The sequence below is a fragment of the Colius striatus genome, chromosome 4 (genome assembly GCF_028858725.1).
Source record: "Colius striatus isolate bColStr4 chromosome 4, bColStr4.1.hap1, whole genome shotgun sequence".
In the NCBI taxonomy this organism is placed as follows: domain Eukaryota; kingdom Metazoa; phylum Chordata; class Aves; order Coliiformes; family Coliidae; genus Colius; species Colius striatus.
Window position 1 is genome coordinate 85,696,896 of NC_084762.1, and position 16,604 is coordinate 85,713,499.

General features: G+C 45.4%; 2 protein-coding genes across 7 annotated transcripts in view; one reads left to right on the top strand and one right to left on the bottom strand.

The window, feature by feature from the left end:
• RNF139 (ring finger protein 139) lies at nucleotides 1-9,459 on the top strand. The gene is made up of 2 exons (XM_061995166.1): nucleotides 1-282; nucleotides 6,390-9,459. The coding sequence occupies exons 1-2, from the start codon at nucleotides 120-122 to the stop codon at nucleotides 8,234-8,236; spliced, it is 2,010 nt and encodes a 669-aa protein (XP_061851150.1). The 5' UTR covers nucleotides 1-119; the 3' UTR covers nucleotides 8,237-9,459.
• Nucleotides 8,722-16,604, bottom strand: part of TATDN1 (TatD DNase domain containing 1) — an 18,788-nt gene continuing 10,905 nt past the window's right edge. For 5 of the 6 annotated variants that reach the window (XM_061995168.1, XM_061995167.1, XM_061995173.1 and 2 more), the window contains 6 exons: nucleotides 15,277-15,362; nucleotides 15,111-15,151; nucleotides 13,683-13,759; nucleotides 12,987-13,057; nucleotides 12,019-12,145; nucleotides 8,722-9,180 (listed from right to left, as the gene is read on the bottom strand). In XM_061995168.1, coding sequence (XP_061851152.1) covers nucleotides 9,078-9,180; nucleotides 12,019-12,145; nucleotides 12,987-13,057; nucleotides 13,683-13,759; nucleotides 15,111-15,151; nucleotides 15,277-15,362 — 505 coding nt within the window. In that variant the 3' untranslated portion in view covers nucleotides 8,722-9,077. The remainder of the gene's footprint in view (nucleotides 9,181-12,018; nucleotides 12,146-12,986; nucleotides 13,058-13,682; nucleotides 13,760-15,110; nucleotides 15,152-15,276; nucleotides 15,363-16,604) is intronic. The other variant, XM_061995170.1, reaches the window with a different exon arrangement.

The following is a 16,604-nucleotide window of genomic DNA, read 5'->3' on the forward strand; positions in this document are numbered from 1 at the left end:
GCGGCGGGCGCGGGGCGGTAGCGAGCCTGCCGCCTGCCCGCCGGCCCTCCCCCACGCGCGCCCGCCCCCTCCGCCTTTTAGGAGGCGGGAGAGGTGGGCCGGCTGCCCCCTCGCAGGGGATGGCGGCCCCGGGCCCTCCGCAGCTCCCGTGGCTGCGGGCCGGGCTGGAGGTCGCGCTGCGGGTGCCCAGCCTGTTCCTCATCGACGCCATCTTCAACTCGTCCCCGCTGCCGGGGGGCTCCCTGTGCGCCGCGCTCCTGGGCGTGCTACTGCGGCTGCTGGGTGAGAGAGAGACCTTCCCCTCCCGCCCCGCCGCCTCTCCCCGCCGGCCAGGCGCGGGGGGTCGGCACCCCCGCCGGGCTGGGGCCCGCCTCCTCCCTGCGCCCCCCCCCCCCCCCCCCCGCTGCTCTGCCCGCGATGGCCTTGTTTACAGCCGCCGGCAGGGCATGGGTACCGCTTCTCTTCCCTGTCCCCTCAGCCCACCGCCTTGTCGGCTGCTGTCGCTGCCCCATCTCTCTCCTCTCCCCGTCTCTGACGCCATCCTGCCGTCTCCTTTCTGCCGCCCTGGGCTCTCCCCGCCCGCGTCCTTGCTCGGGGGAGATCACTTCCCTCTCCTGCTGCCTCCTGTTCGGTGGCCGGTTCCCCTCCCGCGCCTCCATCCCCGGCTCTCGACGCGCCCCCGAGCCGGAGGGGCCGGGCCGGCCGCCGCCGCCTCCTGCCGCCCCGCGTTGGTGTGACCCGGCGAGGCGCAGCCGTGGGCCCGCGCCGGGCGTGGCGGGGGACGCGGCGTGGACGGGCGCGCTCTGCTCGCCATGTGCGCGGGGACTCGGGGCTGTGACCCCCCTCCTCGGCGTAAAACATGTGACTTCGCGGCTGTAGCTTTAGGTTTTTTAAAAGCACTTTAGATAGTGTAGTGTCTTCCAGAAATACGCTATGAAGCCCTTATTTTAGGGACGGTAGTTCAGAAACGCTGGAACGTTGGCTCCCAAATGAAAGAGAAGTCTCTTATAGCATGCTGATGGTTATTTTTAGGCTTTTTTTTTCCCCACCCCTGGGATGATGGTTGAAAATCACTATTATAAGTAGGTGATGCTATTTTCAGAGTTACTTGCAATATTGGACTGTTCCATAGCCTCAGTTCTGCTGACTGCTGCACAGGCGATGCTGCATATTGAATCGCACCTTGGAGCTGTGAATCCTGAGGCAGGGAGGAAAGGAGAATCCAAAATACAGCAGGAGTTTTTTTGCAGGCCTGCAATCTGCTGATTTTGTGGTTTGTTTACAGTAGAGGAAAAATCGAAGGAAATAGGTGGTGTGGCTGTTGAGGTGGAAAGCTGAGAAGAGAGGTTGAAAGGAAGAGTGGATGGTGAGGAGTGAGGTGATGATGGCACAGCAAAAGAGGAGTGGAGAGGAAAAAGTAAAGAATAAGCAAGGCAGCAGGGAAGAGGAGAGCAGAGAGTGTAACAGAAGAAAGCAGATACTTTATTTGGGCTGCTTCCCCTTTGATAAAGAATGTCTGGGGAAGTTGCCCCTCTGCACTGGTGAGACTGCATCTGCAGGACTCCATCCAGCTCTGGGGCCTTCAACATCAGATGGATTGTGGACTTGTTGGAATGAGGCCAGAGGAGGCTGCAAAGAAGGTCAGAGGGCAGGAGCACCTCTTCTATAACAACAACAAGCTGAGAGAGCTGGGGTTGTTCAGCCGGGAGAAGGGAAGGCTCTGAGGAGACCTTATCGCAGCCTTCCAGTACCTAAAGGGGCCTCCAGGAAATATGGAGAGAGACCTTTTACAAGGGCATATAGTGATAAGAGATAACACGTTCAGGTGAAAGAGAAGAGATTTAGGTATTAGGAAGAAATTCTGGAAGAGGTCGTCCTCTGGATGCCACATCCCTAGGAGTATTCGAGGCCGGGCTGGATGGGGCTTTCAGCAGCCTGCTCTATTGGAGAGTGTCCCTGCCCATGGCAGGAGGGGGTGAAACTAGGTGATCTTTAAGGTGTATTATGACCCAATTCCTGTTCCATCGGTTTTGATGAGAAGTGAAGCCAAGGGAGTCCTGATTCACCTTTGCCTGGCCTTGCAGCTGGTACCCACAGCTTTTGGAGAGTGGGGAGAGATTCTTCCTCCCTGCTTCCCATTTTCTTCACCCTTTGTTCCACATGTCTGGAATTTTTGAGTGCTTTCCACTGAGCAGTCCTCTTTTTATTTAGTTATTTTTTTTAAGCTATTGCAGTACTTCATCAGCATAATTTTAGGACTCCTTTGTTGTAGTATGATCCAAACACTGTAGGAAGTGCCTTGGAATTAATCTCACGCAAGTGACAATGATGGCTTTTAAGTGTGTGATACTGGGATTAGCAGATGAAGGGCGCTTTTTGGGATTATTAGGCTGGGGACTGACCTGCTGGAGAGCAGCTCTGCAGAGAGACCTGGGAGTCCTGGTTGATAATAAACTAACCATGAGCCAGCAATCTGCCCTCGTGGCCAAGAAGGCCAATGGCATCCTGGGATGCATCAAGAAGAGTGTGGCCAGCAGGTCAAGGGAGGTGGTTCTCCCCCTCTACTCTGCCCTGCTGAGGCCTGTGGGAAGGCCGTGGGAACGGGGGCTGTTTAGTGTAGAAAAGAGGAGACTGAGGGGGGATCTTATTAATATTTACAAGTATATAATGGTGGATGTCAGGAGGTTGGGGCATCACTATTTTCTGTTGCATCTAGTGACAGGACAAGGGGTAATGGGATGAAGCTGGAACACAAAAAGTTCCATTTAAACATAAGGAAAAACTATTTGACTGTTCAGGTGAGGGAGCCCTGGCACAGGCTGCCCAGGGAGGATGTGGAGGCTCCTTCTCTGGAGGTCTTCAAGACCCGCTTGGACATGTTCCTGTGTGACCTGATCTTGGTGGACCTGCTTCAGCAGGGAGGATGGACTAGATGATCTCTAAAGGTCCCTTCCAACTCCTACCATTCTATGATTATTTGATCCCTTTTCTGGAAAGGTTTGGGGGAAGAAGTGGGTAATCGCTGCTTCCTGCAGAGTTTTGGGAACAGTTTTTATGCCAAGAGACTTTAATTGTACTTTGAGAGAAGTGGTCTGTGGTTCTTGGCTTTCAAAAAATTAACAAAAAATTAAAATGTAACCACTTCAATATCATGCAAAACCTGCCAAGTGGTTCAAACAACAGAGTGCTTTTGCATGGCTTTTATCCTCATCCGAATTTAAGGACTACAAGGTTGGGTTTTTGCTGTTGTTAGGACAAACTGTAGTATTATTTATGTTGGATCATTCTATATTTAAATAGTGTGGAAGTTGCCCTTCTAAATGACCATTTGGGCTTTGAAAGATTGACCCAAATGTTTCTTGCAGCACAGTACTATTTAGTACAGAATTAATGCCTAACTCTTCTAGATACAAAGACTGCAGCCCTAGGGGCATTTGATAGCTTTCAGGGGCGATGTTGAACACTTCTGAAATACTCTGCAAGTACTATTCTTAAAGAATACTAGTAGAGAGCTGCATGATTTTGAAGTTTCACTGCAGGATTCCTTAGTCTGATTCTTCCATCTCTTGTTTTCTGTACAAGTACAGTGTTATCCAAGTACTGAACCAAGTTGCACAACTGGAGCATCGTTTTCCTTTGATCTTTTTCATTACCCTTGCTTTGTCTCCAACACAACCTTTGCCTCTCACATCTTTTCAGTTTTTAAGTGCCAGCAAAATCACCAGCCCCAGGAATGTGAAACTACAGACAGCAGTCCCACTTCAGTGAGGACACTGATTTTGGAAAGGGTTGCTAGAAATGGTGTAGTCTGTATAAGGTGTGGGAGCAAGTAGGATGGTTGGGGCAAAACTACTTTGACGGTTTCACAAGATGAAATACTTGTCTGTAAAAGCCATTGAACCCTGTCATTGACTGCAAGTCAAATCCGTGGCAGTGGGCTGCTATAAAGATACTGACAAACTGCAAGGGTTAAAGGAAAAAAAATAAATGGAAGGATTCTTTGTAACAGAAGAAATGATTTTAAAAGTAAACATGCTTGACTGGATTAAATGCTGTGCTTGGAGGCCAGGCTGCTGATGGGTTCGCAGAGGTATGTGCAGTAATGATGAGCAGCCGTGTGTGTAGAAACACCAGTCAGAATGTAGCAAAGGAGGAACAGCAGCATTTCCTATCAGAAGGAAAATGGGAAAAGATTTGCTGTTTGGGGAACGCTTTGCAGGGCAAGGGGAAGTGTCAATTGTGCCAAGAGGGACTGAATGATATAAATGGAGGTTGGGGAGAGCTCAACTCCCTTTCCAAGATCTGAGTTACTTCCTGTGGTCTTTAGAGGTTCTTTTGCAGGGGGCTTGGCATTTCCACCCAAGTGCTGACAGTAGCATGCTTTATCTTTTGTTAATCCCTCTTCAGTTGAACCAGTAGGTCTGGCTTTTCTGTTGACTCAGGGGAGCACTGTTTTTAGGGATGTGTTGTGCACGGGAAACATCAGTAGTTTAGGGTGACCTGTAGTATCTAAACACAGGCCTCTTCCTGCAACTGCAAGGAAGGAAAATAGATTTTGTTAGCAGGAGCTAACAAAGCAGCCTGCTTTGTGCAAAATGCCTTCGTTTGGCTCAAGTGATCAGAATTATGTAAATAATGAACCTTAGAGGCATGTGAGCCTTTTCTGTGACTTCTGAGAAGAGACAAAGGCTGCAAACATGTCAGTGTTGGCTTTCCCGGAGTTGGTTAGGGAAAGGTACACGAGAAAAGGCAACAAACAGTCAAGCTTAGTTAAAAAAAAGAAGTGCTGTCTATAAGGAATATTTAGCTTTTAATGGAAGAACCGTGCTATGAGAGGAAGTGCTTGCTGAAAACCGATTGAGACTTTTCCTCTGTTGGCTTTGCAATGTCACTGGGTTAATAGTTAGGAGAATGTGTTTATATCAGCCAGTGCTGCTCGCAGGAAATGCTCTTAAGGTGCATGAGTAACTTTTTTTCATAGTCTACCTTTTGGAATTGGTTATGTTGACCTTCTCCCTTATTCCGTCCTCTGGGCTGAGAGTTTTGGGGATTTTGTGGCTTGGTTTTTGGCAGGTTTTTTTTTTTCTGGCAACACTAGTGGTGGAATCAAATGCTGGTTACTAATCAAATGCTGGTTTTATTCCCATGATCAAGATACTATGGTATAAAATTTTATCTTAACACTAGATTATGGAGGATTTAGAACAGTCTAAAATACAATTGTCAGAAAAGATGATGCTATCCTCCAGTCGAAAGAGGATTACCCGTATATTCTTTAGTGCTACCACAGAGATTGGAAGCAACTTACAATCAAATACAAGTTGTAGAGATCAAAATCTCTACAAATGGGTTTGGGTGAGAAAGTAGCTGCAGAGACTGGAAGCCAATTGAGAAGCCCAAAATGAAGGCAGTGTGTTTCCTGAAGGAAAAAAATGTTTAAGGAAGTGAATGTAGTGATCAGTGCCATTTAATTTAGCACCAATTAGGGCAGAGGCCTTACCTATGTAGTGATGAAATTCATAAGTTACTCCATGAAGGAGTTTAGGGTAAGGCCATTAAATGTGATGACAAGGTACTATGGATGCAGTGATGGGATTTCTCACTGCAAAGTGCAATTTCCGGTCCTGGTGAAGGTCTGTTGGTGGCTGGAGTGAGGGTGAGGTTAGCAAACGGGAATTTCAAGATGTAAATGTGACCTCTAACAAGTGAGGTGCAGGGTGGCTCGGGCAGAGAGGCCACTGGTGCAGTTTAGGATGTTGTGTATAAAAGCTTTATACTGTGGAAGGTCGTTTCCATGATGGGACTTTTGTTTCAGGATGCCTTATCAGTAATGAAAGCAAACTGAAGGGAACTGGAAGATGAGCGCCTTCCCCATAGCAAACTGCAGCAATTTTTCACTATTTTCCCATTCAAGGGTTTAGCTCAACTGTTCTGGTGATGGTGCTCCTTAGTACTCTAGCTTTACACATGCTGAGTGCTTTGCTCAAGGGAATTAAGAAACTAGGTAAATTTTACTCATTTATTCCTTACTAACTTGCCTATAAAGATGATGATTCTACGCTATATCTGCTTTTAGAACTTGCCTACCTTTAGATTTCAGGAGTAAGGCCGAAAGGAGTTGTCAGTGCTCTAGTTGGAAACTGCAGATGTGAACGTATCAGCAGTTGAGTTAAGGCTTGCACTGTCTGGCTTTGCATCACAGCTGCAGATGTATTCAACACAGAGGCTCAGTCGTCCTCTTGTCTGTTCAAGGGCACCAGGGGTAACACAGTGTTACAAGTGACCAGCTGGGAGAGTGATACATTAACTAAATGTAGCTCCAAAGCTAGCAGGTTAAACTCTGTTGGTGAATTTCTGCTGAGAACTAAAGGATTTCAATCTGTTTTTAGGTGTCTTTGTGTCCAGTGTTGTTCTGGTCTTACAACAGCGAGCACTTTTCAAGTTTTATATGATCGCCTCGGCGTTTCTGCTGGCTGTGACATCAGTGTTGGTGAATTACTATGCTTCTTTGCACATCAACTTCTACAATGCCTACTACACAGCTGCGTTTGGAATTCAGATCCTCCCTCATAAAGGACCTTCACTATGGATGGCACTGTCCATCCTTCAGCTTACCTTCGGAATTGGCTACGTCACCTTGCTAAACGTGCAGTCCATACACTCCCAGCTCATCATCCTGGATATACTGATTCCTGTGATCGGCTTGGTGGCTGAATTACCTTTCAATGTCCGTCAGGTACTGGTTTTTGTTTCAGGCCTTGTTCTGACGCTGAACACCACAGCCATTTTAGTGGCCAAACTGAAGTGGTTCTATTACTCGGTGCGCTATGTTTATCTGCTGGTGAGGCACATGTACCGCATTTATGGATTACAGCTCCTGATGGAAGACACGTGGAAAAGGATTCGGTTCCCAGCCGTCCTGCGCGTGTTCTGGCTGACGAGGCTGACAGCGCAGGCTGTGGTACTGACTTACGTTGTAAAGATGGCCGAAACTAATACAGACGACAAGTTCTTCTTGCTGTCATGGGATAACTGCTGGGAACTGCTCTGCAGCCTGATCATAAGCGGGTGCGACTCCACGCTGACGGTGCTGGGCATGAGTGCTGTCATTTCCTCCATAGCACATTACCTGGGGCTTGGGATCTTGGCCTTCATCGGCTCCACTGATGAGGATGACAAAAGGCTGGGTTTCGTAGCACCTGTCCTGTTCTTCATACTGGCTCTGCAGACTGGTTTAAGTGGACTGAAACCAGAAGAACGACTGGTTCGCCTGAGTCGAAACATGTGCCTTCTGTTGACTGCAGTCCTGCATTTTATCCATGGCATGACAGACCCCGTGCTGATGTCTCTCAGTGCCTCCCACGTGTCGTCCTTTCGCAGACACTTCCCCGTGCTCTTTGTGTCCGCTTGCCTTTTCATCCTTCCCGTTCTGCTCAGTTACATCCTCTGGCACCACTATGCACTAAACACGTGGCTTTTTGCAGTTACTGCCTTCTGCGTAGAGCTTTGCCTAAAAGTCATCGTTTCCATCACCGTTTATATCCTGTTTATGATCGATGGCTACTATAACGTGCTGTGGGAAAAACTTGATGATTACGTCTACTATGTTCGTTCCACTGGCAACATCATCGAGTTTATATTTGGAGTCATCATGTTTGGAAACGGAGCTTACACGATGGTTTTTGAGTCGGGAAGCAAGATCCGCGCTTGCATGATGTGCCTGCACGCCTACTTCAACATCTACCTGCAAGCAAAGAACGGCTGGAAGACTTTCATCAATCGCCGGACTGCTGTGAAGAAAATAAACTCGCTTCCAGAGGTGAAAGGAAGTCGGTTACAGGAAATAGATGATGTCTGTGCAATCTGCTACCACGAGTTCACAACCTCTGCTCGCATTACTCCGTGCAACCATTACTTTCATGCACTTTGTCTTCGAAAGTGGCTGTACATTCAGGACACTTGCCCCATGTGCCACCAAAAAGTGTATATTGAGGACAAGGAAAATGGCAGTCTCTCCAACAACAGTGGGTTTGTGACACCAAATGAAAACCCCGTAGGGGTTGCAGAACCAGCTGTCGATGCTGAAAATGAATTAAATGAAGATAACGACAGTTCTGACAGCAATGAGGAAGATGAAGAATGTTTGGCACGGCACTTGAATGAGACTCTTCATGCAGACTCTAACTCTCTTGATGATGAAGATGCCCTTTCTTTAGGATTGGCATCAATGGAATAAAAGTATCACTTTGTAGTTATTGTACTTAAGCACAACAGCAGTATCTCAATGTTGAGTCTGTGAAAGGTGGTTGTTTACTGTGGTGTGTGCTACTGTAAATATACCTCTGATTTTGCTGGTCTCTTTCATGGCCACCTTAAAAATTATGTACATTATTGTACATGGAATAAAACATTTTCACATGTTTTTAAGAAGGTTGGAAAAACACTCCTTAATTGATGTAGTGATACGCTGTGCCAAAGACTGTATACCAGTAATCCCCAATCGATGAGTCCTGGATGCAAATGAAAGATACTGGTGAGAAGAGCCTGTTCAGCAGGTCAAATGAGACAAGAAAAGCCTGAACCAAAGCCGCTTTACTTACAGATTCAGTATTAGCAGAGCTTCCTTGTTAACAACCGGAGTTGTGGTTATAGAAAAAATACAAGTTTAGGTTGGTGGTCAGCGTTAAAGCATTTGCATAGGTGGAATAAAGAGAAACTGCTAAGCTTGCCTGCCAAGCAGTAAAGCATGCCATTGTGGTGTTCCCCACTTCCCAGTTTCCAGGGCTAGCTGGAAGTGCACAGCAGCACAGTGTTTACCTGGTCACACACAGGCACACAGCAAGACTTCCTGACAGGGGCTGCCTTTGAAATCCATCCTCAATCTTGCCACGAGGGGACCAGGGCTGAGAAACGGCACTGATGCAAACCACCTGTGCAAAGCAGCTTTAATCTTGTACCATAAAAAACAAGCACACTACAGATTGGCTTCTGTCGGTAAGAACTTGCAGATACGATCATCTTCAGTCTTTGCAATATATTTAGTGAAGTTATGCTGAATGAATGTAAGAAAACCAACTTTATACATTTGGAAAGAAGACTTTAATAGTGTTGTTATAGAGAGTGTTGGCCAGCTCAAGTGGGTCATCTTCTCTTACTGCTGCCATGATTTCCAGTATTTGACTAAAAAAAGAAAGAGATATTAGAAAACTCTTACCAGTCAGTACTGTGTATACTTCAGCCTGCTGCATGTTTCTGTACAAGTCACTAAAATTAACCTGGAATAAAATCCTGTGCTGAGAGCAGCAAGGCAAGGGCTTGAGATACACAAACAGCTTCACTTTTAAGTCATTTAAGGCCGTTCCCTTTACACTGAACACTGGTTGCTTGCTGGTACAGATTAATCTTTGGTCGTTTGACTCTTGTTTGGAGGCAATTAAACAGCTTTCTGTTTCAAAGAAAGTGTCATTTTGTGGGTGTCTTTATCAATGGTCTTAATTTTTCAGAGTGAAATTCATTAGCCATTCAAGGCCAAAGCTGCACCATGAATAAACTGGCCTCTGGCAACACTCACATCCAAGATCCAGCCTTTTCTGAGAGTGTAACTTCCAAAATAACATATTCCTACCTCCCCCTTCTCTAGCTTAATTATGGTTAGTGCATTCAGGTACTGGCAGTAAACGTCACATGAGTCATTTTGAAAGCCTGAATACATGACAGGAAGAGGAGGGAAAAGAAATGAGATGAATAATACTAAGTAACACAAAGCCTAGCCACAGTCTTCTCTGTACTTATTTTCCTGATTGTTTGTATCACATCATTCTGAGAAAAAAAAAAATATACTCTGTACAGGTCCTTAAATGCATCACACTTTCATTTTTTCTAGTAGTTGGAAAAAAACCCCTTTGTGGTGACAACTAAGAACGTGAAATTTGGTGGTAGGGTTCAGTGGCTTTGGTTTTTGGATCCTGCATCTTAATTCAATAACAAAACTTTCTGAAGAAGACAGAGCAGAAAAAGTTGCTCTTAATTACTGGAATGCAAATGAGCCCATTTCATGACCACTCCTGTGCTCTGCAGCCAAAGAGCTCCTTGATTTAAGGAGTGACCCAGATGAGACAGAGTGAGGTCACGCCCACACAGAAAAAAAAAGTGACAAGTACACAAGAATTTTACCCTTGAAGAGTCTTGGAAGAGGTTACATATTTATTCCCCCTTGGCTGCAGTAGGATGCTACATCTTACATTGTGTATGAAATCACTGGAGGATGTAAAACACAAACCTCTTGAGGCTAAAATTTATTTTAAAAAAAGCTTCTGAGTTGTGCAGTTCTAAAACCACATGTATACAGCAGAAACATCACCATCAAAGCTGAAAAGTGTCCAGCACCATCAAAAACTGATGAGTGAAATCTGTCTGAGCCATTCTATAGCCACTAAACATTCAATACACTGTGTGGACAATGTCTGCTTTTCCTCTCACACCAAATGTTACTTAAAAAATCCTTACTTCCTTTTCAAAGAATCATAGAAAGGTAGGGGTTGGAAGGGACCATCTAGAGAGATCATCTCTAGTCCAACCCCCTACAGAAGCAGGTTCACCTAGATCAGGTCACACAGGAACATGTCCAGGTGGGTCTTGAAGACTTCCAAGGAAGGAGTCTCCACAACCCCTCTGGGCAGCCTGTGCCAGGGCTCCCTCACCTCAACAGTAGAATAGTTTTTTCTTACATTTAAATGGAACTTTTTGTGTTCCAGCTTCATCCCATCACCCCTTGTCCTGTTGCTAGCTACTATAGAAAAAAAGGGATGTCCCAACCTTCCTTACCGTGCTTCCTTTTTCCTGTGGTTTAAGAGGTCCCCAAGTTACTAATCTACAGTTAGTGCAGGTTTAATTAATATTAATGAGACAGTAATTTGGAAACAAGGTTGACTTAAACAAGATTTTGTTCTATAAAAGAAAGCAGAAGCCCAAGTGCAACATTTCTGCACTGCTCCAGGATAGACTCCCTGCATTTGCAGGTCTGAAAAGCTGCAGCTAAGGCAGCAGGCAGAGGCTGGGGCTGTCCTGAACAGGTCCAGGCTCACTGAAATCTGTAGCACTAGAGGTCCTCTGCTTGTGATCAGAGACTCTTCACTCGATCTCTTCACCTACTCCAACATCATTGGCCGACCCCAGAAAGTCTTAAGATACTGAAAGAGGCCTTCCATGCTAATGTGTGGGCTTTGTGCTTCAATTTTCAGAGTATTGTAGATCAACAGAACGGTATCAGATAGATCTGAACACTGGGACATCTCACTGTGGTGTTTAAGCTAGGCTCTTGGCCTGATCAGTGGTCTCCTCTAAGACTTTCTTCAGGGCTCCCAGAAAAGCAGCAGCAGAATTCCCTTCAGTTCTCAAATAAACTCTGGTTTGGACCCCTTTCTGAATACCTACATTCTTTGGTGCTGTCCTGAGCAGTATTTCAAAAAGCTGGTTGCAAACAGCTTTTCACAAAAGCAACCCAGTAACATACATACTTCATAGCAAAGCCAAACCCTCTTCTGCTGGAGTGAGTGTTGCACCTGGATGGGGACAGCTGTCAGCTTTCTTTGCTGAAAAGCACACCACAAGAAGCTTTTCCTGAATTCCTTTTCAGAGAGCTGATAACAGTGAGTTTGGTGTTAACTCACTGACCAGACCTCAGCACAGTTGTGTAAGTTCAGGCCTTTCATTTATCAGTGCTATATTGTGGGGCTAATGAAACACCATAACAATACTTCTTCCTGCTTTTCACGCCTCTACAAGGAAGCATGTGAAAAGGTGGCAGGAAACAGGTCACTGTACTTTCTAACCTTGTCCAAAAGTCCCTGGAGTTTCCTTTGTCTGTTGTCAGTCCTTCAGCTCTCAGCTGCTCAGGAGCACTGTTCTGCAGAAGAGAGCAGTGCCCCTGACCCCACTCCTGTCACAGGCACTGATTCTTTCCATTCTTCCCCTGAGAGATTTGAAACATTTTACATAACAGTACAGTAGAACACTTACATGATATGGCAGGGTTCATTCCTGTCCTTCAAGCAGTGCCCTATTTCCCATTTCTTTTTTGTAGGAAAGGTGGTTTTCACATATTTTGATCCAGCATGAGTATTTTTCACTCCACACCAAGGTGCATCTAATTAAAAAAACAAAACCACAGAGTAAGCACTTGATTGAGAATGGCAGGAGACAGTTTAACCAACTACTTCCACAGACAAACCTTCCTGCAATCTCTTTCTAGCAATTTCCAATTCAAAATGAAATTGAAGTGATTTGGGAAATCTGGCATTTTTATTCTGTTTTCTTTAAGATTTTACATTGTAAAAAGTCAGCAAACACTGATTTCCTGTGACATGAGAAAGACAACTACATACTCTGTCTGTGTGTCACAAACCTCCTGTGTGCTCTAACAGGTCGGTACTTCACGTGCAAATAAATGTGAGGATTTAGGCAGCTGGTGGTTTTCCATTCTCAGATTCAGAAATTTAAATCAATACAGTAGACTTCTAACTGCCTTATTGATAACTGAACATCTGAGAAAAATTAGTCAATTAAAGTCACTTCTCAGCAAGCCAAGAGAGCAATTCAGGCGTTCTTCCACCTTATTCCATTTAAGGAGCAGCTAGTTCTAGATGCAATGTTATGCTACCAGCAGCAAGCTCCCAGGCACTGCTCTCTGCATGGCACTTCTCCAGCACACTACAGTTTAAGATACTCAGGCAAGATTCTGGTGTTTAGGTACCAGAATCCGGGTTCAGTCCTGTGACATCAGGAAGTGACATGGCAATTTATTCCTTCCAGCAGAAGGCTGCAAAGGAATATTGCTGGAGCCTGGAAACTCCGCTTTCTGAAGTGGAGAAACAGCCAGTCCTTTATATCCAGCTGCTCAGGTCTCAGTTCTGCCTATTGCTACACAAGCACATCTCGTTGCCCAGCAGTGTTTAAAGGCACAACTGACCAAGAAGTTAAAATCTTACCAGTCTCTATCATTAACCGTTCACTAGGAATCGATTTCAGTGTTTCCAAGTTGGCTTCTGTTTTCAGTGAACTAGAAAAATGAGAGTTTGGTTAAAGAAACGCCAGCATCCAGTGAAGTAGTTTGCCCTTTGCAATGTTTTGCAGCAAAGGCAGCTTCAAAAGAATCTTGTCAGTGAATAAAATCTGCTTCAGTTTTTTTTAAGAGTGCTGCCTGTCAAATCAAACTGTGCAGAAAAGGGCAGATCTGGAGAGTCAGTGAGCTGGGCCCCGCTCGCCCGGCACAGCCCTAGGAGCACGTGGCGGGTGCTGGCTGGTGCGTGCTGAGGGCTGCCTGGGCTCTGCCCGTGTAACTGTGCTGTGGGTACAAGTCTGTTACCCCTGGGTCTGACATGGCACCTTAGCATTACTGCTGTTCCTCAGATACTTCTCAGAGAGGCTGCCTCCACCTTCTGCAGCCTTATTTACAAACAAGGACTGGCCTGGGGGAAGCAGAATGCACCTAAGACTGGATTAACTCGCTGAGCTGTGAGTTGAGAACTTTTTATGGCTAACAGGCTATCGAGTGCAATTCTAAATCTGTCAGATGATTAAGAGTCTGGGGAGGATTGAAAACCTGACCTCACTGTTTAAAAGCAAGCAATGAGTTCACTACAGCTGACATTTTAAAACAGGTTTATTTCTTGTGAAGAACTTACCAGCCATTTATTCCAATATAAAGATCCAAGTCTATTATAGCTGCTGCTTCTTCCTTTGTGCCATCAAAAGAATGTACCTAGAACATACATAAATATAGAAGCCCTCATATAGACAAACAATTTAAAGCCCCAGTCAGTTAAAAGTATGTATGAGCTGTTACTTGTGTCACAGATACCTTTGACAGTGTGCATTACACACCAGTACACAGAGGTGGGGCATGGCTCAGCTGATTCTGCATTGGGGCAAAGTTCAGGCTGAAGTAATTCAAGTACTGCAATAGAACTGGGTACCACAGTTTATTAGTGATAAACATGTGTAGAAAAGACCTATTCAGTGATGCTGCTTTTAGCCCAGGAACTTCCTGTACCCGCTAGCTGGGAGACCACACACCTGTGTGTGCTGTGTTGGTACATTCTTTCCTCAGTTATTCCCTACACGGCACTGTCAGGGACATTGTAAGAGTACTGGTAAGCCCACAGATTTTAGTCCACTGGAACTAGAGCCAGCCTGTCTGGGTACCCCAGGGACTGAAGAGGAAAGTGGCAAGTCACAAGGTACAAATAGCATAACACATCTGGGAAGTGCAGCTTCTGAGTCCAAGTGGCCTGAAGAGACCATCTGCTTCCCCACACTGCAAGAGGGTCAGGGGCAGAGGCAGAGGCTGCCTGCTCGTCTCTTTCCCATCAGCTACTGGTTTTGCAGAAAAGAGACAGGAAGGAAGGAGAGACCGTGTAGGATCATGTAAGACCACAACATGCAAAGTTCTGAGCTAGGGGAAGGTTTCTGAGGTAACAGATGGGAAACCTGGGGACTGAGATGTTAGGAGGTGTGGCCTGATATTAGCAGGGTAGAATAATCCAAGCATTTATTGCTTTTGGAAAACCCTGCCATCATAGAAACCTGAAAGAGCATTGCTGGGCTTTCCTAACCATTTAATCCAAAGTTTCTCCTGTGAGGCTTTTGAATTACAATATGTGGTCTGAATAGCTAAAGACATAAAGTTACATCTGGATCTAATTTGAAAGTGATGTCTAACATCAGAGCAGATGTTTGAGGTTACAGCTTCCAATGGGAACATGACTTTAAATGACCTGTGGTCTGAATGCAATACAGTTATAGACACCGAAGAATTGGGAAAAGGCCAATGTTAATTATAAGGTGCTTAAACTGTCCTTCCTACAGGCCAAGAAAACCTGATCCTGTCAGCTACAGAGATTTCTCTCATCCTATCTTCTTACCTTGCAAAAAACCTGCTGAATGAGCACTGAAAATTGAAATATCAAAAGGGACTGGAAAACACTTATTAAATAATAATAATTTACAGGAAGCCTACCCAGATTCCAGGATAAGCAAGAAGCTTCATATTAAGCAACAATATTCACAAACATGCATGTAAAAATGACTGTTACACTGAAGTCCATACTTACCACCCCTCCCACAAATCTATCTCGGTTTCTTCTCATGATGTCTACGAAACAAAATAAACAGAAATGTTCAGACAGCTTTCTAACAGACAAAGGTGAAAGATTCCCATTTCCAGATTCTTTGTATTTAGAATTTGCTCTGAATGTTAAATTCTCAAACTAAACCCACCTAAAAATTCCGCATGTGAGTTTCTGCAGTGAAGAAACATGGGCAGCTGTGTCTGCTCTGACAGGTCAAATTGTTTTTCAAAATACCTGTAAAATAAAAATCACTTTTAAGCAGAAACTCAATGTAAGATCAAACAAAGAGAGCAGAAGAGTTTCTTCAGCTGTTGTCCTCCAGGACTAAAGACAGATTTAGTGGATTTGCCCTACAAAAGCTCTTATTTGTGCAAGGATGTAAAAGGAACTCTTCCCCCATGGCATATAGGCTAGAAGACAGGTAAGAAGTGGCCAAGAGCATCCATACTGAGGAATGCTCATGTATATATGCTAAGCATGTGCTGGGTACTGGAGTTCAGTTTAAATTCCATAAACATGTATTTTTAACGAAGGAAGAACTGACTGTTCTTTCCACAACGTTTTTAAGTGCCAGGAATGGGAGAGTGTGGATCACAGGGAGTCCACTATTTCAAGCACTGCTTGTAGATGTAATGAGGGTAAGGGAGCATTATGCAGACACCTTTAGTTTCAAATGGCCAAACTGCAACAGAGCTGCCCGATCTGTCAAGTAACAACCCAGACTTTGCCCTTCCACACAGGTCAGTCTTTGCTCTCCTGTGGTGGAACAAATACCAGTATTATGCATCTTACTTCTGCCCCATTCTGCCTATTGTCTTCACTCTTTCAAAGTCTTCCCCTGCTTCCTCTCCTCTCCTCTCCTTTGTGTGCCTGCATCCTTTTTCTTTCACTCATTTGATTCCTACCTTCTGCTAGTATTCCCTTTGAAGGGGTAGTAGGCAGGGCAGATGTCCTATGAAGAGACAAAATCATGGGTGGTGGGAAGGTAACTAGGTAGGAAGTTTCCCCAGTGCAGTTTCCAAAGGAAACTAATGAGCACCAAACCAACTTGTCACTTGTCATTAGAAGCTGGTTCTGGTCCCAGCACATTATCGTTTACCATTTCTGGCTGCCACACTACACCAAGGAAACAGTGCTCAGGAAACAGGGCAGAGGAGCTTAAGCATGGCAGGAGGCCAACAGTGCACAGGTGACTCCATGCGCATATGTGATGTGAAAGATGGCACTACTTGGACAGGGCAGAAGAACAACACTGCCTGGCCCACCAGGCTGAGACTGTATGCACATAGAGGATTTCTCTAGGTGCTGCTGTTGAAAGCAGTCCAGGGCACCAGGGCATTACTTTCATCAGGCATCAGACACATTTCAAAGGCAAACTCAAGTGTCCACACAATGCTGTGTATGAGTCCCAGATCCATCACGAGCAAGTGGCAGCAAACCATTCATTTCATTTACATTTTCATAGAATCATCCACT

What these genes read in the sequence shown, in the direction of transcription:
- RNF139 (XM_061995166.1), top strand. Translation starts at nt 120, where the DNA reads ATGGCGGCCCCGGGCCCTCCGCAGCTCCCGTGGCTGCGGGCCGGGCTG. An exon ending in CGTGCTACTGCGGCTGCTGG is followed by an intron (nt 283 to 6,389) that starts GTGAGAGAGAGA and finishes ATCTGTTTTTAG; the next exon opens with GTGTCTTTGTGTCCAGTGTT.